The sequence below is a fragment of the Lissotriton helveticus genome, chromosome 1_1 (assembly GCF_964261635.1).
Source record: "Lissotriton helveticus chromosome 1_1, aLisHel1.1, whole genome shotgun sequence".
In the NCBI taxonomy this organism is placed as follows: domain Eukaryota; kingdom Metazoa; phylum Chordata; class Amphibia; order Caudata; family Salamandridae; genus Lissotriton; species Lissotriton helveticus.
The window spans coordinates 995,927,393-995,952,167 of record NC_136057.1 but is presented as its reverse complement, the minus strand read 5'-3'; the positions used below and the strand labels follow the sequence as shown (position 1 = coordinate 995,952,167).

At 41.9% G+C, this 24,775-nt stretch overlaps 1 protein-coding gene across 1 annotated transcript in view; it reads right to left on the bottom strand.

The window, feature by feature from the left end:
* The window catches only part of LRGUK (leucine rich repeats and guanylate kinase domain containing), a 336,772-nt gene that overhangs the window by 31,080 nt on the left and 280,917 nt on the right, over positions 1 to 24,775 (bottom strand). The window contains exons 15-16 of the mRNA XM_078677476.1: positions 18,792 to 18,908; positions 10,169 to 10,323 (exon numbers count right to left, since the gene is read on the bottom strand). Of these exons, the coding sequence (XP_078533602.1) occupies positions 10,169 to 10,323; positions 18,792 to 18,908 (272 nt within the window). The remainder of the gene's footprint in view (positions 1 to 10,168; positions 10,324 to 18,791; positions 18,909 to 24,775) is intronic.

Sequence of the window (24,775 nt, the reverse complement as noted above, 5' to 3'; positions counted from 1 at the left end):
CAATAATGAGATTGACCTCATGAATTGTTTGTATGGATCTTACCAAAGATTTTTACAAAGAGGCTATGAAGTCACTAACCTCACTAACTCTCTCAAAAGGGCTTTATCAATTCAAACAGTTGCAATGGTTGAACAACCTGCTTCAGTTACTCCAGAAGAGGGTGTTGCTACAACTGAAAAATCTTCCATTCGCCTAATCACCACTTTTAATAATCAACATAAAAAGATGAGGCAAATTATTAAATCTAACTGGCCCATCTTAAAAACAGACATTGTGGTGGGCCCTTTGTTGGGAGATATTCCCAATATTACTTTCCGACGAGCACCCTCTATGAGGGATGCTCTGGTCAAAACTAGCCCTGAAACCTTCATTAAATCTAATTGGTTCTCCAACAAAACAGGTTTCCGGAAGTGTAGTTCATGTCGGGCATGCAAATTCGGTGTGAACACCAGCGAGTTTGTTGAGGGTCTTACGGATGCAGTGATTCCTATCAAGAATATATACACTTGTAAAACAGACCATGCGGTCTATGTTTTAAGATGCACGTGCGAGTTACAGTATGTTGGCAGCACCAAGTTGCAGGTATACAATCGAATCTTACAGCATCTTCGTGCCATTGTTAACTCTGACCCTAATTATCCAGTGGCACGTCATTTCAAGCTGGTACATAACAACAATCTTAATGACCTGCAATATTTTGTCATTGAGGCAGTCCCCTTGAATAAAAGGGGTGGAGATAGAGAGAAGAGACTTAGACAATTAGAAAGTCAATACATTTTGAGGTTAAACAGTAAGATCCCTAATGGCCTGAACATGGGAGAAGATCTTAACAATTTTTTGTAAATATTTTACTCCATCGTATGCATAACTTTTTTATAATGGATTTTATACCTTTTTATATGGTTTTAATCTATTTATCTATGTTATGGATGGTCTATGAAGATTTACATTGTTTACTCTGATAGTCATCTTATTGATAATATTGATGTCTGTTTTTTACATATCCAGCTGTACTATTATGAAATCTATAGGTATGCCCTATTTCTTGCTGCTATACAGGAGTTCTATATGATGTGATTGCCTTTTTCCCTCCCTTATTTATTCATTTATATATATGCACTGCCGACTTTTTGCACTCAATTGGCACTTTGCACTTTATCACCAATTTTTATTCTGCTCCAGGTTTTTACCTGGATATACAATGTTTGTTCCCAACCTTTTTGGGATTATGCACCCTGCACTTTTCTACGTTGCACTTTAAAACTATTTGTGGTTTTTATAGCAAATTTACTGGTTTTATAACATGCCCCACTGACATTGGTTTTTATTGTTCAGTTACAATACATAAATTAATATTATGGTTATCCATTGGGCACTCGCCCTTTATGCTTTTAACAGATTTTATTCTTTTTTTGAGACTGTTATAATTGTATAGTGCATCTATTATTGTTGCATTCATGCAATCAATTACACTGTACTTTGCATTTGGATTAATTGTTCTATATACTGAATGATACTACCTCTATGTCTATTAATTTGTGGGAGGAGTCTTGTTTGTTCACCAGTACTTAACCACTCATGTCTCTGGGTCTTGTCATGTGATCAAGTCCGGGTTTCCCGGACGAAACGCGTCATGCCGCCATCCCCATTGATGGAATAAAGCACAACATTTCTTTCTAAATCCTTGGTTTGTGGTCTGTACCTGGCTGTGTCCGTTTGCTCTCGCTGTTCGGCGCTTCAGGATTGTGGATTCCTATATATATATATATATATATATATATATATATATATATATATATAGTTTCCAATCCTATATATATTTTTTTTTTTCCATACTTTGTTAAAGAAACATATAGTTTGAAAAATACCTTATTGAAATAAATGTTGAAGAACTGCTTGTCCCACTGCTGCATCCTCCTTCCATGCAGTATCTAGACAATAGTGTCTAGTGAAGGTGTGTACGTTTTTCCATACTTGATCTGGATAAAGCTTGGCCTTTCCTCGGCCCAGAAAAGGCAACAAATAGCTGCTTTGTTTTCCTAAATGACTTTGTTCTGTCAATGTAGAACTTCAAACATTATTTAATGTCCAGAGAGTGTAGGGCTCTCTCCGCTTCTGTAGAAGGATTTCCAAAAAATGTAGGCAACACTACAGGTTCATTGAGATGAAAGATTGTAGGAACCTTGGGAATGAATTTTGGATTTATTCTCAATATTACTTTGTCCTGCCGAAACTGAAGAAATGGTTCTGCAATCGAGAAAGCTTGAATCTCGCTGACCCTCCTAGATGACGTGAGGGCCCACAGCAAAGCCGTCTTCCAAGATAGGAACTGTAAGTCCACTTTATGCACCGGTTCAAACGGTGGTTTCATGAGCTGTGTTAGAACCGTATTAAGGTGCCATGGGACCAGAGGATGCTGAATCGGGGGGGGGAACACTCTAAAAAGTCATTTTTAGAAATTCTTTTATCGCTTTGTGTGACCATAGCAATAGTTGATTAGGTACCCTTCTATATCTTGAAATTGCTGCCAAGTGTACCTTTAATGACGCATGAGAGAGACCTGCTTTGGACAAATGCAAAAGATATGGGAGGATTTGTTCCGGAGAGGTAGTGAAAGGATGTAGAGCCTGAGATGCACACCACTGGCAAAATCTCTTCCATTTTGCTGTATATGTCTTATTTGTTGAAATTGCACAAGATGAGAAAGTATATCCCGGCATTCCTGAGAGATGTTTAAGGATCGGAATTCATGTTCGTGAGGTGCCAGATTGATAAATTCAGCTATGCCAAATTTGGGTGGAGAATGTGTCCGTTGTTCATAGAGATCAGATCCTGCGATATCGGAAACTGAATTCTGGGGGCTATTGACTACGGAAGAAGCTCAGAGAACCAAACTTGCCTCGGCCAAGCGAGGGCTATCAGAATTAAGTGGAATGGCTCTGATCTCATTTTCAGAAGTACTCTTGATATGAGAGGGAATGGAGGAAATGCATATGCGAACATTCCCGTCCAACGCAGATGCAGCGCATTGCCCCAAGATCCCGCCTGCGGGAACCTGCTGGCGAAGTGTTTGCATTTTGAGTTGTGCTGGTTTGCGAACAGATCCAACAATGGTTTGCCCCACCGACGAAACACTCTTAGGAGTTGATTTTGAGCTAGCTCCCATTCGTGAGAAACACTGGCTGATCTGCTCAGGATATCCGCCCTTGTGTTGCTTATCCCTGGAATGTGTTGCACTTGAAGAGAGATGTTGTGAAGTAGTAGCCATCTCCAAATCTCCTGTGCCGATAGAAGCTTTGATCTTGTACCTCCTTGTTTTAAGAGGTAGAACATTCTAGTCGTACTGTCCGTTCTGACCATTACTGTAGAATCGTGTATCCTGGGGAGGAAAGCTTGCAAACCCAGGAACACTGCTTTCAACTCCAACATGTTGATATGCAGTTGAGCTTCTTGGTTGGACCAATGACCTTATATTTCGAGGTCTTGGTGATGCACCCCCATCCTTGAAGTGAGGCTTCTGACATCATTACGTAACTGGGGCGTTGAGGCTCGAATAGCAGGCCTTTTATTAAATGTTTTCTGATCTTCCACCATGACAGGGCTTCTCGAATCTGTGGAGAAATCTTCGAAGGACCCCTGGGATTGTATCCATTGTTTGTCTAGGAGTTCCTGTAAAGGGCTCATGTGCCATCGGCAATTTGGAAGTAATGGGATACAGGAAGACATCATCCCCAACAAGGACTTGAATACACTCACTGAAGTGTACTTTTTTGACTGCAGGATTGATGCCAGATTTAAGATTTTTTGAGTTCGCTCCTCTGATGGATAGGCTTTTGCTTCCCTCGTGCGAAGCATGGCTCCTAGGAAATGAAGGGCTTGCGATGGAACAAGGGCCGACTTTTCCAGGTTGATTTGTAGGCCCAGGCCATGAAAGAGATCCTTGCAGCATTGCAGGGAGATCTGGACTTCCTTGTAAGACGAACCTTTTATAAGCCAATCGTCCAGATATGGGAACATTTGGTGCCCCTGTAGTCTCAGGTGAGCTGCTACCGGTGCCATGTTCTTTGTAAAGGCCCTTGGAGCCGATTTTAGTCCAAAGGCCAACACTTTGCATTGGTACTGGCGCCCTTTCACTACGAAACGCAGAGATTTCCTGTGATTACGTGAATTGGAATGTGGAAATAAGCATCTAAGAGGTCCGGGGTTGCCATGAAATCTCTTTTGCGTAAGAGCAAGAGTATTTCTTGAAGGGATAGCATGCAAAGGGAATTTTCTTGATGAATTGGTTCAGACCTCTCAGGTCCATTACCTGCCTCCATTTTGATGTTTGCTTTTTCTTTATCAGAAAGAAATGTGAGTAAAATCCTTTCCCTCGCTGAGGAAACTGAACTTCCACTATTGCCCCTTTTTCTATCAGAGATAATACTTCTGCTTTGAGAGCTGATAGATGTTGTTGCTGTCTGTAAACAGGAGGTTGATTTGGGGGCTTCTGCAAAAATTCCAGGGTATCGCCTTGATGAATTACATCCAGTACTTATCTGTCTGTTGTTATCGACAGCCATTGTTGAGAAAAGAGAGAGATAATGGTCGTTGCCGATGTCTGATCAAGTGGCGGGCGCCTTGAAGAAGTCACTGTCGTCAGCATTCTTTGCCCTGGATTGCTGGTGGTAAGAGGGGTTTGAGGAGCGATATTGCTGGTTACTAGAATACTGGTACTTGTTGGACTGGTACGTAGACCTTTGGTTGTATTGGCCTCTAGAACCTCTCTTCCGAAAGGACTGGAATCTGCCCTGTTGAAGAGACCCCAGCGCCCGCGCTGGGACTGTGTCCGCCTTGATTCCCTGGAGAGCATCGTCAATATGTTTACCGAAGAGATTCTCTCCATCGAAAGGCATGTCTACAATTTTTGACTGTACCTCCGGCCTAAAAGAAGTGGCTTTCAGCCATCCTTGCCTCCTGAGAGCCACCGCTCCCGCCATTTGTCGAAACGCCACCGAAGAAATGTCCATAGCGATATCGATAGATTTGGAGGCCGCCCATAGCCGGTCCTGTAAGATAGCTGCTGCTTCTTCTTTTTTGTCATCCGGGAGGTGAGCCAACATGGAGCTATATCAGACCACATCTGTCTGTTATATCGACTGATTAGAGCCAGAGCATTTGCAGCTTTAATGGAAGACGCTGCCATTACTGAAAAATGCTTCCCAGCGCGTCCATTCATCTTCCTTCTTTGTCAGGGGGGCTACAAATGTCGAGACACGATTCTTTGAATGTCTCTGAGCTGCCTGCATCACCACTGATTCTGGACACGGGTGTCCAATCAAACACGCAGAAGATTCCGGCGCACGATATTTCTTTTCTATCCGGGGTACCAAAGCCGCCAGAGAGGCTGGTGTTTTCAGGATCTTCAATCCTTCATCCCAGATATGTTGAATGATTGGGATTGGTCTTATAGAATTCCTCGAGTCCTCCTTGACATCATATAGGAAATATTCTGTTTCCTGTACCGGCAGCGGGAGCTCAAATCTCATTGCCGCTTTTTCCATAATGTCATGGAATCCTACAATGTCCTTCGGAGGAGAGTTTACTGGTGAAGGTGATGGAGATGGAGTCGTAGGCAATATATATTCATCCCATTCAACACCCACCGGAGTATCTTGAAGAAGTTCTACCTCTTCTGGCTGATCTTCTCCATCACCCTCCGCGAAATCATCCTGTATTGTGACAATTGGAGGAGATCGCAACTTTTGCACCGTAGGTGTAGGCTGAACTACCGGAACTTGGGTGGGGCATCTGAAGTATTTGAAGCAGGAGCATTAGCTTCAGGAAAACGACGATAATAGTCGTTGATCATGAGACGTAAATCAGTCACCAGACAGATAGGCATTGAGATGGACTCTTCCCTCTCCTCAGTATGGGGTTCTTCTTCTCCTCATAGTCATATGATTATTGGAATTACTCATATCTCTTAGATTCTGCTACTGGACGATCTTTAAAGGAGTAAATCTCTTGAACCTCCTGGCACTCCTCCTCATCAGTCTCCTGACTCTTAATCTGTAGCTGAGAGGGGCTGTAAGCCACACCTGTCGATCCTTCATCCTTCGATTCCTGTTAATCTAGCAGACTTGATGGAGGAAGGGGAGACATTTTTGTTCACGCCGTATATTCGGTAGATTTCCTGACTGTCGACTAGCCCGTCGATGGTTGAAAAGATCTTATAGAGATTAGAGTCTTCGACTTCGGTGATTTAAAAGCCGTCGTGGACGGAGCTCCCGTCGACGATGCTCCAGTCGTTGAGATTCGAATGGTCGTCAAAGAAGTCGTCGACCGAGCTGTCATCGACGGAGCCGTCATCGACGAGGTCGTCATCGTCGACGAGGATGATGTTCTCCCACGGCGTAGTCTTGGTCAATGCCGTCAATGTTGCTGTCGTCGTCGACGATGTTGCCGTCGACGGTGTCGTCGACGTCTTCACAGAAGCCAGCACCGGAGACGCCACAGATTTCGTCAACGGAGCTGAAGACACTACCCTTGACTCTGAGGGTTTCTTCAGAGGAGTATGAGGGAGAAAAGATGAAGATGTTCCTTTTCCTTTCGCTTTTTGCTTTTTAAGATCCACGGATTCCTCTGAAGCAGAAGACTTCCTCTTTTTTGAAGATTGGCTAGTGGATTACTCCTCTGAGTCCGAATCTGAGGTGGCCTTCTTTTTCTGAAGCCACAACAGAAGGCGTGCTGGAGCCGGCCCCGGCGAAGGTTGCAGGAGAATGACCGGCATCGATCTGGATTTGCCACCGTATCCATTAGGGGGGGCATAGGAGCCGCCCGTTCGGAACCCAATGGAGCCCCTTCTGAGCCTCTGTGCCCGAAGGCACGCCAAAAGTATCAAGTTGCCCAAATATGAGGTAATGGGTGGGGAGACTTTGAAGCACGCTTTGAATTCTTGTGTTTCTTATGCCTCTTAACTGACCGACTCGACGACTTCGAGTGGGAAGATGAGGTCTTAGGACTCCCGGAGAGGTGCCTGGATCAGCCCCTCGACCGGGAGCGAGGCTTATGGGGCGAATGGTGTGGAGTCGAACGCCAGGTCGCAAGCAGCTTTAGGGACTGCTCCCTCAAAGCCTTCGGAGCCATGGCCCAGCTGTCAGAGCACGGCATTGAGTCGTGGTCACTCTCCAGGCGCCAGAGACAAACTGAGTGTGGATCTGTCAGCAACATGGTTTGAATTCAGAAGTCTTCTTCGACAGCGAGGAAAACACCTACACACCAAAATGTTTTGACAAAATGTCGAGAATAGCCTGCCAAAAAGTCACAGAGGGTAGCTCTCTTCATGGACCTCTGCTATCAGGCGCTGGAAGAAAAGAACGGATGTCAGCAGACCGAAGTAGCGCCTATATACGTGATGCGGAATCCATTTCTAGCGTGGACGATGCCAACGACGCCATGCGGAGCTGACCGAAGCCACCTACCAGCACAAAAGGCTATTGCTTGAGCAAAAGTCTTACGAACCAACCGAATGCCTGCGATATTCTAAAGTAGGGAATCTGTGGCTAGATGTCTCTATCAGATAGTCTCTTTTATCTTACCTAGAGAAGACATGGGTCGAAAAGAGCATCTTATTCCAAACCTCATCGTTCGTCCAGATGGATTGGGATGGGAGTGAGATTCTCGTTTTGTGTTAAGATGTGAAGCAGTGAGAACAGAAGCCATTGTGGGCAGAAACTTATATTTTAATTTAGTCCTGGCACAGTTTGGGCAGATGCTTCTTGTTGTCTTTTGGGATAAGAAGAAGGAAGAATAAAAGCTTTGTAACATCTTTTCTTTGATGGAGCCCTAATACTTCTTAAGACGTCAGTTCTTGTCCTCAAGCAGACAAATGAGAAACACCTCCTATATAAAACAAAAGGCAGAAAAGAAGGAGAGATCTAAAGGACTGCACTTGCACTATATCTATTATTCTGAAAGCCTATTTCCCTGATGTAATAATTGACCACTGCTTAAGAAATGGTCTGCACTACAAGTACCTAAGCTTGGTGTAGGTGCCGAGAAAATGCCACCTACAAATTTGAACTTGGAAAAAGTGGTATTGTTTTCAAGTCAATATTTTTGGTTATAAAACTATTGCAATTCAGCAAAAAAAACATAACACCGATGTTGACTATGGTATAATAGGAGGTGAGCATTAGAAGATCCAAAACAAAGTTAAAGCGGTAAATTAACATTGGAATAGTAAAGTAATGTTAATGCAACAGTAAAACAATATATTTTGGTTTTAAATAGGTGTGAAAGAGTGGGAAATGGGGGAGGATGTCCCTTGTTAATAAATATATTAATACTGAAATGCAGCAAAAGTACAGGACCCAATCTACATAAAGTTATCAAGGAGCTCTACCACAGATTGGCTTTTCGGTCCCTGCAAAGTCATGCACTTAAATTGCCACAAACAATAACAACTTAACTTTATGTCATTTCGTAACGGAGGAAACGTTATTGGTGCCTTGAAGTAAATAATAATTCGTTCAATTCGAGCCAGTATTGACGATAGCTGGGAGGGGAACAAAGTGAAGCTATAGCTAGACCTCTATTTTTATTTAACTTTATTTGGTGGCACTGAAGACAGCAGTAACTTGTTTTAAAAATCAGTTTCCAGTGTACACATGTTCAAAGTTTGTAGAAATGACATGTTCCTTTGCACAACAAGTTATCATGCTTAGAGCAGCTCTTTTGCAGTGAGCAGTTGTGAAGGAGATATGATCTTTTTACTTTGTCTGGGACCACTGAGGGGTTGCTTCAAATTTCAAGGGTGACTACTTGCGTGATATAAGGCATATTAACCTGGTGTTGGCCTAACAGTTAAGGATCTGAGATTTTGTCTCATGGATTCCTCACTGGCATTACCTGTCAGATTTAGTATGACTGCATGACTGCTCCTCTTCCTCTGGCTCAGTTATACCTGCTTTAGGCATGAGTACCTAATCTGACAGTATGTAGTGCTACATCCATTACCTGGAATAGTCAATCAAAGGCTGACTCCTGCTTCCTGTGCTCTTTTAATGCAAACAACTTCCAAGAGGAGGCACTGGAGGCAGGAGAAAATAGGATGACATAGTTGAGTGAAACTGCATTCCCACTCATTCTAGAGTGCCAGTATATGGATAGGAACAAAGGCACATACTCAAAGTCAATCAACATAGGATCCCTACACAGAGAGAACCTCCCTGCGACCACGCTTGCTGGGCATGAAGAATTGAAAAGTGTTTTTTGTTTATACGATATCTAACTTCAACTGCAGGAAAATCTGAAACTATTCCAAAGTCAAATATTCAGATATACCTACTTATCTGTAAGTGGTGACCAAAACCTCAAATTTCACAGGGGGCTTAAATGCAACTCCTTTTTGGAAAGTTGTGTTTGCGAGGCGCAGACTTACCAGTCAGGGACAGACTTTGAGAAATCCTGATTGAGTTGAATTGTGGGTCCATTTAATTGTTCTATTTGGCGGACAGCTCGATCTACTTCTTTCTCAGCATAGTTTTGACTTTACCCTACATTAGACTGCAGACCCCTCTGTCAAAAAAGGCTTCCAAGTAGTCTGCTTGCAGTACTGGTGGCTACAGATGCCCACCATGCGACCACAATCATACATGATATATACAATAAAATAGCTCGGCAATTCTTATAGGCAAGTTGCATGCGTTTAGATGGGATTGGATTGCTGAAGAGGTTTATCTTCACAGAAACCGCTGGCAAGCTGTAAACAAAAGCTAGAGGTGGAGAGGGGGCGCAGGTGATCAATACGGAGCCCGGCAAGGGTCAAACACTGGTACTTGACTATTCTAGGTCCCTCCCGCCTCCTGCATGAACCGCTGAAGAGAAAAAAGCTCAAAGGGACAGAGGTAATAAAGTCTGGCATTCAGATACAAAGTCCCAAAAACCATCCCACTCATCAATCCAAGGTGATCAGTAGAAAACTGCAATTGTGTAACTGAGGGATGGGGCTAGAGAATGCACATACCTTTGGTGTTAGCACACTTTTTGGGGTCACTTACAGGGTTTCATTTGCTCTGCCCATTCAACAAGGAGGGAGCTAGATGCAAACGTATTTTAAAAATACATCCAAACCCCTGACACTTTTATAGGACACTAAAGAACATACTATGTTTTTTTACATACCAATGGGTTTTTCGTTGCGGACAGCTTAGCTGACACTCTGGCGGAGTAGGTTCTGGCTGCTGAGTCGAGAAATCCATTAGGGGCCGTGGTCTGAGTCCGGGTACCAGTCCCGCTCGATAACAAGCTGTGCTTCTGGTCCCTCGTTTTACTAGTATCTTGCAAGGACGAGAGATGTTTAGAGAGATATTTAGTGGAAAACCATCTTAGCCTTATTGCCACAGGCTTAGTGACTACATTACAACATATGTTAGGCTAATAGACAGAAAAAGACGCATTTAAAAAAATACTTAAAACTTTAAAAATATGAGTGAGAAGGACTAGGTACTGACCAGAAAAGTACCTATTCAGAGATAACAAGACTGAACATCTGAGTATGGCATATAAAAGTATGTTCGAGCTGCACAGCTTTAATCTCGGTTCTGTCTGATTCTTGTCCAGACATCTCAACACATTTTTTATCGTAGTGAAGACTTAGAGACAATAAACTGAGTTGTAAAGAACTGTGCGAACAGCAAACAAAAGAGTCTGGAAACTAAAGTCCTATAAAACTTTGAACTACTAAGAGCAAATGAACACACTGCTCTTAAAATGCTACACGCAACAGATGCAGAACCGCTCACTTAAGCAAGATGTCCAACAAAGACAGTACTGTCAGTCTGTACTACAAAAGTTCCAGAGCAGCCTTTATACAGGGGAGAAAGCACTGTCTACTTTATGCAATGAGGATATTGCAAGTCACCAGAGTTCAGGGTCCACGTTGAGGGACAAGGTCATGGCACCATTTTGTTTATAAAACCACAAAAAGTTGATGTCACTTCCTATATCTTTTTAACATATGGATAGCCAGAGAGACAGCGGAGAGCTGTGTATTCACACAAATGGGGCATACTGAAAATATTCACAGTAATCCAGATAGGCATGTAAGCAAACCATATATGGCATTTTAAAAGCAAAATTACTGCACACTGCTGCAAGTTTACAAAAAAGTGATACAATAATAATTCGCGTAACGATCCCATTGGTGACATGAGTGGAACTTATACAAGCTTTAAAAGGTACATATTGTATATTTCAAGTACTTTCCCTTGACAGGGTGAGGCCCTTGTTGAGCGGGGGCCGTGATCTAGAGACCCTCACATGCTCCCTTAAGGCTACAAAAAGTGGACAATCTCAAGTTGGCAGGCACTAGTCAGTCAAGATGTCCTGATGAAAGTGACATTCACACAGGGCTTTAAACAAAAAACCCTTGGGACCAAGGATCAAGAGCCTGGCTTATCAGTAAATAGTATTCACACAACACTCATTGGAGTTGGAATTGCTTTAATTTACAGAGGAAAGAAAAGGATTTTTCTTTCTTGTGTCCCCTCACTCACCAGGGTTTCCCCACGGTGACATGCTTCATCATTGGGGCCATCCCAGCCCTCTACAGACTGGGGCGTGCTGCGACTTGCGAACTACATAGAAGCACTTTTGGTGATGGACTATGTGTGGTGCAAGGTGTGTTGTGAAGTGGAGTGGTATTAATGAAGTGGGTTAAAACTACCTACCTAGTGAGCTATAAATGATTTATTCTTGCTCCTGGGGGGTACTTTAAAAAACGGGGTTCTAGGGATCCTACTGACAATGAGTTAGGTGTGTCTAGCAGTTTCTGTCAACATGTTTCGAGCTTCCCCAAGCTCTTCTTCAGGACTACGCAGGGACCAGCCCTTTGTTCGCCAATCCTAAACGTGCTCAAGTGAGATACTAAAAAAACAAATATTATTTTAAATGCCGCAGTAATAAGGCATGCATTAGTACATACGCTAATAATGATCACGTCCGGAGGTTGCAGTGTAGGTTACTAAGCCTGGCTATCCCGAGCTCCAAATTGGAAGGGATACGAACAACACTCCGCGGCCAAGGGGGCCAAGTTAGGTCTCTTTACATGTACTACGTGATCATTATTAGCGTATGTACTAATGCATGCCTTATTACTGCAGCATTTAAAATAATATTCATTTTTTTAGTATCTCACTTGAGCACGCTTAGGAGTGGCGAACAAAGGGCTGGTCCCTGCGTAGTCCTGAAGAAGAGCTTGGGGAAGCTCGAAACATGTTGACAGAAACTGCTAGGCACACATAACTCATTGTCAGTAGGATCCCTAGAACCCCGTTTTTTAATGTACCCCCAGGAGCAAGAATAAATCATTTGTAGCTCACTAGGTAGGTAGTTTTAACCCACTTCATTAATACCACTCCACTTCGCAACACACCTTGCACCAAACATAGTCCATCACCCAAAGTGCTTCTATGTAGTTCGCAAGTCGCAGCACGCCCCAGTCTGTAGAGGGCTGGGATGGCCTCAATGATGAAGCATGTCACCGTAGGGAAACCCTGGTGAGTGAGGGGACACAAGAAAGAAAAATCCTTTTCTTTCCTCTGTAAATTAAAGCAATTCCAACTCCAATGAGTGTTGTGTGAATACTATTTACTGATAAGCCAGGCTCTTGATCCTTGGTCCCAAGGGTTTTTTGTTTAATGATAATTTGAGGAGGGTGAGCCTGGTTCCCTTTTACTCTTCCTCCCTCTTTTGATAAATTCACACAGGGCTCTCAGCATCGCAAACAAATAAACACACTTGAGGATGGAAGAGTAAGAAAAGTTACATATTATAATTTCTCAATTTCTTACCCTTTTAGCTCATCCATTCACACTACTAGGATGGAATCTTCATGTGCCATTAGCAGCTTGGAATTCTAAGCACAGATCAGTGGCATCCTCCCCTTAGACACTTTAAAATCTCTGGACAACCCAGATTTTCTACCTCTGAACAGCGACACATGAAAATGTTGCGTGTAGACAGGCAAGTTATGTTTTGTTTACCTACTTTTTTTAACATTTATTTCAAGATTATTTACTTTTTTTCTTCAGGTATAATTCCTTGAATGAATGGATGGAGTGAACGAAGGAGGAAGAAGAAATCTTGAGAGAAAGACTGGTTTGATTAGTTAAATGATCTATGTGTGTAGAAGGTTCTGTTTAATCTCATAGCACACTGGTGGAGTTTGGCTGTCCTTCTGAATCTCCAGCCCCTGAGCATAATACTGGTTGTCCCAAGTTGCTGGTACACTAGGCCTAGGTGTACAGTCCAAGATGGTGGCAATATGAGATCTATGTTCTGTATTCCCCTCCCTGGTTCGAAGGTCCAGCATGTGCCTCTTGACATTGTGGGAGAAATGGAGAACATGACCACTTTAGCTTCCAATGTTTTCACTCTAAATTGTTAAATGGTCCCTGAATATCAATTCTACCCCCCCCCCCCTGACTTCCTGCAGATTCCTGATCTACTAACAGAGCAGTATCACCTATTAGGTAACGCCAAAGACACCTTGGGAACACAACATCGTTAAGCTAATTTTTGTAGAGACAGCAGCATCTACTACCTCTTATTGCATACAAAATATACATAACAGTGCTTGAGTAAGATAAGTCTATGTACTTCTATAAGATAAGAAAGGGTCTGTGCACTTGTATAAGATAAGAATGGGTCTGTGCACTTGTATAAGATAAGAATGGGTCAGTGCACTTGCATGAGATAAGAATGGGTCTGTGCACTTGCATAAGATAAGAATGGGTCTGTGCGCTTGCATAAGATAAGAATGGGCCAGTGCACTTGCATAAGATAAGAATGGGTCTGTGCACTTGTATAGGATAAGAATGGGTCTGTGCACTTGCACAAGATAAAAATGGGTCTGTGCACATGTATAAGATAAGAATGGGCCAGTGCACTTGCATAAGGTAAAAATGGGTCTGTGCAATAGTATAAGATAAGAATGGGTCTGTGCACTTGTATAGGATAAGAATGGAACACTGCACTTGCATAAGATAAGAATTGGTCTGTGCACTTGCATAAGGTAAGAATGGGTCTGTGCACTTGTATAAGATAAGAATGGGCCAGTGCACTTGCATAAGGTAAAAATGGGTCTGTGCAATAGTATAAGATAAGAATGGGTCTGTGCGCTTGTATGAGATAAAAATGGGTCTGCACGCTTGTATAGGATAAGAATGGTTCTGTGCACTTGCATAAGATAAGAATGGGTCTATGCACTTGCATAAGATAAGAATGGGTCCGTGCGCTTGTATGAGATAAAAATGGGTCTGTACGCTTGTATAGGATAAGAATGGGTATGTGTGCTTGCATAAGATAAGAATGGGTATGTGCGCTTGTATAAGATAAGAATGGGTCTGTGTACTTGCATAAGATAAGAATGGGTCTGTGCACTTGCATAAAATAAGAATAGGTCTGTGTGCTTGCATAAGATAAGAATGGGTCTGTGCGCTTGCATAAAATAAGAATGGGTCTGTGCGCTTGTATAAGATAAGAATGGATCAGTGCACTCCAATAAGATAAGAATGGGTCTGTGCGCTTTTATAAGATAAGAATGGGTCAGTGAACTTGCATAAGATAAGAATGGGTCTGTGCGCTTTTATAAGATAAGAATGGGTCAGTGAGCTTGCATAAGATAAGAATGGGTCTGTGCACTTGTATAAGATAAGAATGGGTCTGTGCGCTTGTTTAAGATAAGAATGGGTCTGTGCTCTTGTTTAAGATAAGAATGGGTCTGTGCACTTGTATAGGATAAGAATGGGTCTGTGCGCTTATTTAAGATAAGAATGGGCCTGTGCACTTGTATAAGATAAGAATGGGTCTGTGCGCTTGTTTAAGATAAGAATGGGTCTGTGCGCTTGTTTAAGATAAGAATGGGTCTGTGCACTTGTATAAGATAAGAATGGGTCTGTGCACTTATATAAGATAAGAATAGGTCTGTGCACTTGGATAAGATAAGAATGGGTCTGTGCGCTTGTTTAAGATAAGAATGGATCTGTGCACTTGGATAAGATAAGAATGGTCTGTGCGCTTGTTTAAGATAAGAATGGGTCTGTGCACTTGTATAAGATAAGAATGGGTCTGTGCGCTTGGATAAGATTAGAATGGGTTTGTGCGCTTGTTTAAGATAAGAATGGGTCTGTGCAGTTGTATAAGATAAGAATGGGTCTGCGCGCTTGTATAAGATAAGAATGGGTCTGTGCGCTTGTTTAAGATAAGAATGGGTCCGTGCGCTTGTTTAAGATAAGAATGGGTCTGTGCGCTTGTTTAAGATAAGAATGGGTCTGTGCACTTGTATAAGATAAGCATGGGTCTGTGCACTTGTATAAGATAAGAATGGGTCTGTGCGCTTGTTTAAGATAAGAATGGGTCTGTCCGCTTGTTTAAGATAAGAATGGGTCTGTGCACTTGTATAAGATAAGAATGGGTCTGTGCACTTGTATAAAATAAGAATGGGTCTGTGCACTTGTTTAAGATAAGAATGGGTCTGTGCTCTTGTTTAAGATAAGAATGGGTCTGTGCACTTGTATAGGATAAGAATGGGTCTGTGCGCTTGTAAGAGATAAGAATGGGTCTGTGCACTTGTATAAGAAGGGCCTGACCTCGCTGATAATAACTAAGCAGAACAGTACAGATATAACAAACTTTATGAATCAGGTAGCAAAAAACAGAAAGGATTTGTCTAACTGTTCGATGCACACATTTAGGGCTGGCACAAGACCTACAGTTGTGCTACACATCCCTTTGTTCACGTCTGGTAAGAGATATCAAGGTGGATCTTCATTAACTGGGGGTGGAGGGGGGTGGCAGCAGGAACTAAGGGACAGCTGAAGCATTGCTGGACAGATGCTCATCCCTCACTTGTTTGACTCATCATTCCTGAAACACGGCGTTAACGTGGGTAACAAATGTTTTTCTTGTTTTTCTCTCTGAGCAAATCTTGACATTTTTTTCCACTTACAGCGGTGTTCAATGTAGATTTGTTAATTTTCAGTTGTAATTATTGTTGAGTATGTAGCAACATATTGGCTTCTGTGTTATTACACAAAATGCGCCTCTGCTGCATTCACAACCAGGCTGGGTACTTTTCTTGAGTGTTGTGCCGCAGGCACATGTACGTGTATTTAAGAGCTGAGAGTCCACCTGGCACCTGCACACAAGCAACCTGATAGATGTTTTGCTCCTGCATAGGGCTCAGTGTGGAGAGTACCAAATGATGCACCTTTATCCATCTATCTATGATGGGCTTTAATGACTGCTTGCACTGTGGAAAAAAAACTGTTAAAAAAAATTAAACAAGCCCCGAATTTATGGCCTATCAGACAAGCTGCGAAGGACTTGGGGCAAAGAGGATTCTGACAGGCACATTTGATATTCTACATCACACAGAGGCTCTGCAAGTGATGTATTTTGGCAAAGAATGCCCTGGTCTGTCCTCTTAGTTGGGGTGAGGACTTCCCCAATAGTTATAGATTACCAATTGTATGTGTAGCACAATTGCAAACCCTATCTATATCTAACCTAATTCCACAAATTGGGAATCTGAGTGTTGCCCTGCAACATCATTTCATGCCATCTGAAGACTCTGGCATGATGCCATGTATGGCAATCGACTGCACTCATCAGTAGGAGCATAGGAAATCAGTTACAAAACTATGGGGAAGGCAAAGTAGTAAGAAGGAACAAAATGCATTTGCGGTCGGAGAAATTTTCAGTCCAGATTTTCACAGTTTATAATGCAAGCGAAGCTGCATTTAACATCACTTACTGTAAAACCACCACTTGATCCTTCACTTCTGCCTAACTCCCGCGCTTATTTCTATCCTGCCATTCATACTCAACTATCTCTATACTTTCCCTTTACTCTGGCATACGTCAGCCCATTCTCCAGAGACGCCACTATTTTCTGTGTATAATCTGATCCTTCACCCTTGTCACATCTGGATCTTTCCATGCTTTTAGCACTGTTTGTCACTGTTCCCTTCTATCCATGTTATAGTCCTTAGGAAGTTCTGGTTCAGTTCTTTCCACCATCTCTCATTTGTCCAGTCAGTATTTTCTGTGTCCTGGAAAAGATCCGTGCCTGCTACTGGTCCGCACATGTATGGTGCATCTCAGAAATCTGTGCTTGGTTCTTTTCTCTTTACTCTCTATCGTGTTCCTTTACCTATTGTAAGTTGAATTTCACTGGCATTTTTAAGCAGATGTCACTCAAATCTGTATTTAATTCTAATTTTTTATAGTGTTTCAAAGCATATTTCTGTCTGGTTTTGTAACTGAATCCTTGGCACCTGCCCACTTTCAAACATTATATTTCCTGGCTTCGGATTCCCTTTCCCCTTCTCCTATTATTTTATTCTAGGGAATATGTTCTTGGGTTCATACCCATGTTAATTTCAGTTATACAACATCATAAAGCTTTGTTTCTTTCTGACTTTTTCAGCTTTTAGACTCTGGGTCTAATTACAGGTTTGGTGGTGCAGGAGCGGGGTGGCACGCTACAGTCCTACTCCGCCAAAATCGACCGCCAGATGCTTACCAGATTACAAATTCATCTCGTTGGCTGGCGGGCGGTCCATTGGTGTTCACATGGCCATGCCTTTGAAAAAGGCACTGCAATAAGAGCACCAAAGCCCTTTCCTGCACGGCATGGACTGTGAAGTCCATGCCGTGCAAAAAAGGAGGTGCATGCATACAAAGGGCAGACCATGTGCCCCACCTGCATGCACCCAAGGGCCCAGAGGTAACATGGTGCACTGTAGTGCCCCCTTTGTTACCTTACTGCCAGAATTTCATGGCATCAACACTGCCATGAAATCCAGGCAGCAAGGAAAACTTGTAATATGCTTGGCGGTGCCACAGCAGCACCGCCAACATATTGCACACCCCTGACTGCCGCATTACCGCCAGCGAATCCGGCTCCCTGGCGCCTGCGGCGGTCCCATGAAGGTCTGATTGCTGTTGTAATACGGCAGGCGGACCACTGGTGCAGCAGTCCCCTACCGCCACCACACCTCCACCATGGGTTCGACGGTCTGATGGACTGCCGAACTCGTAATCAGGCCCTCTGTTTTGATCACATTCGTATTACTTGCTCCTAATATTTTCGGTATTCCGCAATATCCTATTCTTCTTCTTTAACTATTCTACATTCATCAATTGATATTCTTTTTGTTCTTAATCAGTCGGCCCATATCGCATCCTATACTTCACACTTCCACTCATTACTAATTTCTCATAGTTTTCAATTTGATTATCTAAGTATCACTTTTAGATGCACAAAATCTCTCATGGCGAGGTCCCTCTATATGGCCTTCATATTCCCTATTATTCAGATTCCCTATTATTCCACGTCAGCCCACTCGTCATCTCTGTACAGTGGGTCAAAGCCTTCTTACTTGCACTTGCCCTCCATGACCCCCACCCAGTTTAGATTGCTTGCTTTTCCTTGCCCTAGATTCATTTGCTGTGTCCAGCAATACCTTAAAGCTCCTCTTTTCACTGTGGCATTACCAATAAAGAAATTCTTCCGAATGTCATTGCAGTGCCTAGTACTGTGCCATGATGGTAATGTGCTTTCCCAATGCTTGTGCAGATTTCAGCAGTTCTTTAGGAAAATTCGAGTAGAAAATAAAATGCATCACACATCTCGCTTAGAGTGTCTTGCAGCGAAATTATCATGAAATACACCATTAACCGTACTGCTAAAATGTAAAAATAGTTCTACTATGCTACTAGCTCCAAATAATCCATGTACCTGGTATTGGGCATTCCAGGGATGTCCGCTGTAGGGTGATGGGATCTATGGCCTCTGTCAAGCCGAGGTATTCTTTCACAAGCAGACTCAACTTTTTGTACGCGTCATCAATGTCATCTGCAAAGGGAAGGGAATAAGACAGCATTAATATTCATGACATGATCTTTTAGGCCTCGGGAGACATATGTATTCGGTTGATCTTGGACTTTAGGTGCTGGGCTAAGGAATGCAGGCATGTGAAAACAAATGGCAAGGAAATATCAGCTGACATGGACTCATATCATCATTTTGAAGAAAAAACAAAATGCAGAATACCACCATCATGATCTCTGACTGGATAAACTCAATTTTGCTGAAAATCCAAAATAAAAAATCTATTACAACAAATAATTTGAGGAGCCGACAAAAAAGAAAAAAGTTGCTAATATGTTTGATCACATACACATTCATGATTTCTCACGTTGCATGACATTTTAATCAACCACTAGTGGGGCTCCAGGTGAAAAAAAAAATCAGTTTGAAGTTTAAAAATACTTCTACCTAGGTTCTCAGGCCCATATTTACTAAGGACTTGAGTTGTCCTTGTGTGACAAAAGGCAACGCACGTCCTGAACTAGGATTTAGAAATCCTCACAAAAAGCGATTTGCACCACCTTTGCATGGCTATGGAAAGAAAAATTAACATAATGCAGCCCCCTGAGCAGCATTACGTTACACTGTTTCTGGGAGGCGTTGCATGGGTGGAGCGTGGGCCTTCATTGTGGCCCATTCCCAGATTCACTAGAGCTGTAAGCCAGGGATTCCGCCAAAATGCTTCACTTCCAATAGGGAGGTGTAACAAGTAGAAATATCTTTATCTTATCTTTGTTACTTCCTATTTCTCTGTGTGATGCATTCCACATAGCAAGAGCAAATTCCCCACAAGGACTGTTTTCGTGCAGCCTGCCTGTAAAGCAGGCAGCGCTTGCACTGTGGTGCACGGGTGCCTGTGTTGGTGCTAGGCAGCACGCAGTGTGCCAGCACAAAGAGAGTGCAGAATTGCTCCATATTTTTGTAAATATGGAGCATTTCTGCTCTCTCCCTTTCATGCAGTGCTAGCAACTCTGTGTGCTGCACTGTATGCATTCATGCCCAAAATGTCTCCATTGACCTACATGGGAGCAGAGAAAATGGGGCAGAGAAACACAGACACTATAGCAAAACATGATGGGACACAAGTTAAAATCAGTGGGACAGGCAGAGAGTGGTACTAAAAGCGCAAGAGATGGGTCCTAGACTGATAGGCCGACACTGGCGCCCTCAGAACCATACATTGAGACAGGGTAAGCCGGAAAAACAAGGAAAGGGCCCAAGTACACTGATAAGGAAGAGGGGGGATTACAGCATGCTAATTACAACTCCATGCCCTCTGGAAATGCCCCTTTCAGACAGCAAAGCTATACTGGCAGATGTGCACTGTATAAACCCAAGTAGATTAACATGTACATTTTCATTATTTTATATAGCATTCAATACTGTGAATTTAGAGCTCTCTGTTGTGGCAGAGAGGGGAACTGTGGTCCAAGGAGACAATGTAAACCTCGTCTATAAGCACACACTGTATTAGAGGGGTAAGCTGGAAGTGCAATTCATGTTTATTGGATCCACAGTCCACTACTTATTTCCAACCACAACCCACATGTATAATAATTTGTTAATGGAAAGGAACGGCAGTGATGAAAGTGAAAAAAAAACTTCAAATATCAAGAAAAATATATCAACATCTGGAAATGGATTTCAAGTGTGTTGGAGTTGTCTGACCAATCGCCACAGGAGTTACATGCAGAATGCATGGTAAAAGAAGACAAACAAACTAGAGACCCATCAGAGTAGAAACACATAACCAGCAGTCATAAAATAAAAACGGCAAAAACAAAAAACCTCAGAGAGGAAAGAAAATTAAATCAGGCGGAGGACACAGCAAGTAAAAATTGATGTGGCCGTACAACACCAAGTGAGTGCATGAGTTGCTAATTTAAGATATGTCTCCACCACAGGTTTGAGTTGACTGGTGCCGTTAATAGTTGACCAGCCAGAGGAGCAGTATTTTGCCATCTTAGACAATGGTAAATAGTTGTTGTCACTGGAACTTTTGAAGGATTGTGGAGTTTTTTATCCTGGAAATTTATCATCATTTGTTGACATCCAAAGTAGACACCAGAACACAATACAATATCACAAAACAAAATAAGAGCACCGCACAATAAATCACCCAAAAAAAGACACGACAAAACACTGCAGCAAAATACCACAACAGATATGCACAAATATTTTTTTGTCAAACCATACATTACTGCCTAAACAAATATGTTTTCTCAATACAGTGGTAAACGTTGTTCACAGAAAGCACTGCCTTACTTACCAGCAACGAAATATAACAGTGCCAGCCAAAAAAATGTTTTGTGATCTGGCCCTTGGGCTCTTACAGCGATACAGATTTCAAGATGATGAACAACTTCCCTATCAAAAATCTGCATGACCTCCATGAATGTAATATGCATTCCGAGTTCTATCTACTCTCGCTTTATTTTCTATCTTCTCTAGTTCCTCATTGCCCCACCTACAAACCAATTGTGTGTTTTTATACTCAACATGTCTCTGCCATGAAAAACAAGACTGTCGAAAGTGTTCAAATAAAACAAAAGCGTCAAAGAATTCTATTAAAACATACACAATATTAGGCAATTGTCATGTGATCCAGCGTGTGATTTCGAGCTGTGGATTTCATAGTTCATCAAGACTATGAGAAATGTAAATTAAAACATCGTATGAAATATTTTTTTGCTAGAGAAATCAATGAAATTTGTCACAGTGACAACTGTCACATGGTGTAATAAGTTATCTTTATAGATGGTAGTTGCGGCCTCCGGCAAAGCTGTTAAGTTCTGATTGGGTGAATTCTTAGAAAAGAAGGGCATCAATTTGAATGGTTAATAATGGGTTGCTATGTTCATGACATTTGAGTTCAAGAATAACATGGGCCTTCTCTATTTGAAATAAACTTGTCCATGGTTGTATTAAAATGTTGCTTTATATTTCATCTTTTCATATTTATGATTTTTAGTAAATATCAAGCAAATAATACAAGTGCACCTAAAAATGAAAACATGCCACACAAATATACCACACCCAATAATCCCTCTATCTCTAGCAGGCTCATTCCTAATCACTCCTCTCTGTCTGATATGTTGGTGAAGTAATTGCTATTGCCACCCTTACTCTGCCCTTGCACCTGTAATCACTTTCTCTTCTGTCTCCTACTCCCCCTTCCAGATCTTCATTTCCCCCCTCCCTTCTCCACTACTCCCTCTGCAAGTCCTCCCCTCTCCTTCCTCCCTTTTCTACTCCCTTCCTCCTCCCCATTGCCATAATCTGTATATTTTATGCATACACAGTTCTTTGTAAGACCCTGTGTCACGTTATTCTTTAATTGTAAAGTGCATCTATACCATGGGTGACCATGTGCTATAAAAATCTTTGAAATCAATAAATACAAATTTACAGAGAAAGGTAAATTATACAAAATCCCAAATAGGAATATTCAAATATAACATTTGCAAACAATCCAAACGTAAAAGTTTATACCAAAACTCATTAATTCTCTAAAGAAAAGTTTTGAATATACATCCTCCTTCTGAAAATATCCAGACATGAACACCAGACCTCTTCAAATATTCTCAACTACAATATATTTTTTAACAAAATTATTTCCAATCCTGCAAATTTAAACACCTTTAGTACTGACAACGGCATGCTAAATTTGGATGTCTTCTTACCGTTCTTAAGCACCAACAATTTATAAACCATCAACTCATGGAAGAACAATGACAGTGACACTCTGGCATCGAGACTTGGCTGAGTGGGCCCTAGCCGAGGACACACAAATGAGACAAAGTAGAAGGGATGACAAACTCGAAGACGCCTTGCACACATGGCGGGCCCTTTCAGATAAGCTTTTAGATCTAGACTCTGGGGCATCAACAGACTCCGACACAAGTATTGACTCGAGGGACGCAGATCACAGAGCTACAGAGGGAGAAGGGGATGATGGTGCTTTCTAGTGGCTAAGGAGACCTATAGTCCACCAACTGAGATGCAGAATTGTAAATGTATATGTGTCAGGACTTTAAGTACCAGGTGCTTGAACCTCTCGTGTATTCACTGTTGTATTTAACTATTCATCAACATGTAAACACTGCACTGTTACATGTTAATAACATTTCAAACAAAAAGTTTAATTTAAAAAAACTCATGGAAGAACAATGACTTATTGGTACTTCCTGGAACAACTGGTAAGTTATTCAGAACTATAATATTATTTTGAAATGTTAAAGTCCATCTCAATATCATGTTGCATCTTAATAATAATTTGCAACCATCACGTATGACACCAGTAAAAGAGTAAAGAAGGCATGCAATATATTACCCAAAACATCAACAAAATGGCTGTAATTAATTTACGGTAGTGATAAGAGGTCAATATATATGTTTAAGCTGCTGTTGGACAACGCGCAATTCGATCTGAACCCTCAACCATTCAATCAGCTGAAACAAATCACTGTCCCAGTTCCTCTTGTTTTTAAAGGTAAGCTGAAGCATATCCCCACCAATGGGTTTTCAGATATTGAAGGTCTTATCCAATCAACCAACATTCAACAGATCCAACATTAAGTTATCTTTGTGAGTTACTGCTTCCATCTCCATCATGATCAAATCGTTCCAAAAGTCATAGAAACACAATCAGTACATCTTTTGCAACTCCCTTTATGAGCACATTTTGCCAGCTTCACACAACCATTCAGTAAGACATATATTGAGTACTTAAAGTCTGCAGAGGGCAAACACCTGCGAAGTAAAACAACAAATTACATCAAAAAGGGACCCAAAGGGCCCATTATTTCTGTGCAGCATATAATAAATAAATTTCAAAGTTGGCTTAAGGAAAACCTAAGTGATAGGTGTTTAAATGATCCAAAGAATCCCCACTAGCAAGAAGCTATTTAGCGTTGTCTTTGAAATGGCCATGAACACTAATGTGTTTTTATGATGGAAATTTGGCAGGAGAGTTGTAGCTCAGGCAAGATGGGATGGGAGTATATTTTTGCAGGAATCAAATGACATGTTAAGACTACACGACGGCTATACTTGCTTACGAAGAGTCCATCCTCACTGAGATAGCTGCTTTGCGTACAGCGTGGTACACTTAATTATTTTAAGTTTTATCTCCCAGTCCAGTAGTTAACGCAAGGGAGCTCACTTTCTATGCTTGACTGCTGTAAAAGTGGGCAGTCATGCTTGTGCCCCTCTCCATGTTGAGTGTGTTTGTGTGCAAGCTTTTACATTCTTATCATGCTCTATGCTCTCAGCGCCTAGAAGTCGACATTCCGTATTTCTTTGACTCTGAGTGTATCTGGTTTAGAAAGCTGAGATAAGCCGACAAGTAGCTGAGGAAAGTCAGTGTTGGGACCTACCACCATGCATCGGCTCACTCCTTGTTGAGTTGAGGGGTTTGAGCAGGTGCTTATAAGATGTGTTCCTTTTGGGGACCAGTTGTGAGCTCGTAGACTCATTCCATCCATATCAATTTAATCTTGGAACATGCAGATGTAGGACAGAAGGGGGAATTGGTCCGGCTTAAAGCCCAATGTGGCATATTTGCCCAAGCAGGCGAGGGTAAGGTAAGCCCTTTCTTTTATAGTTGTAAATGTTGCCTGTGCCAAGAAATTAGGAACAGTATCTAAAGTTATAGAATAATGGACTATATATATATAAATACATAATGGAGAATTGCATATGATTTGTTCTTCGAAAGAACCACTAAAAATTATTGGGTTCCATCCATCTATAAAAATCCCAGTTGCAGCGCTTAGCTTGGCGATCAGATTAGGATAATCAATTTGGGTAAAAGGATGCCCATTTTAAAACAAGCATTGGCCTAGCCAATA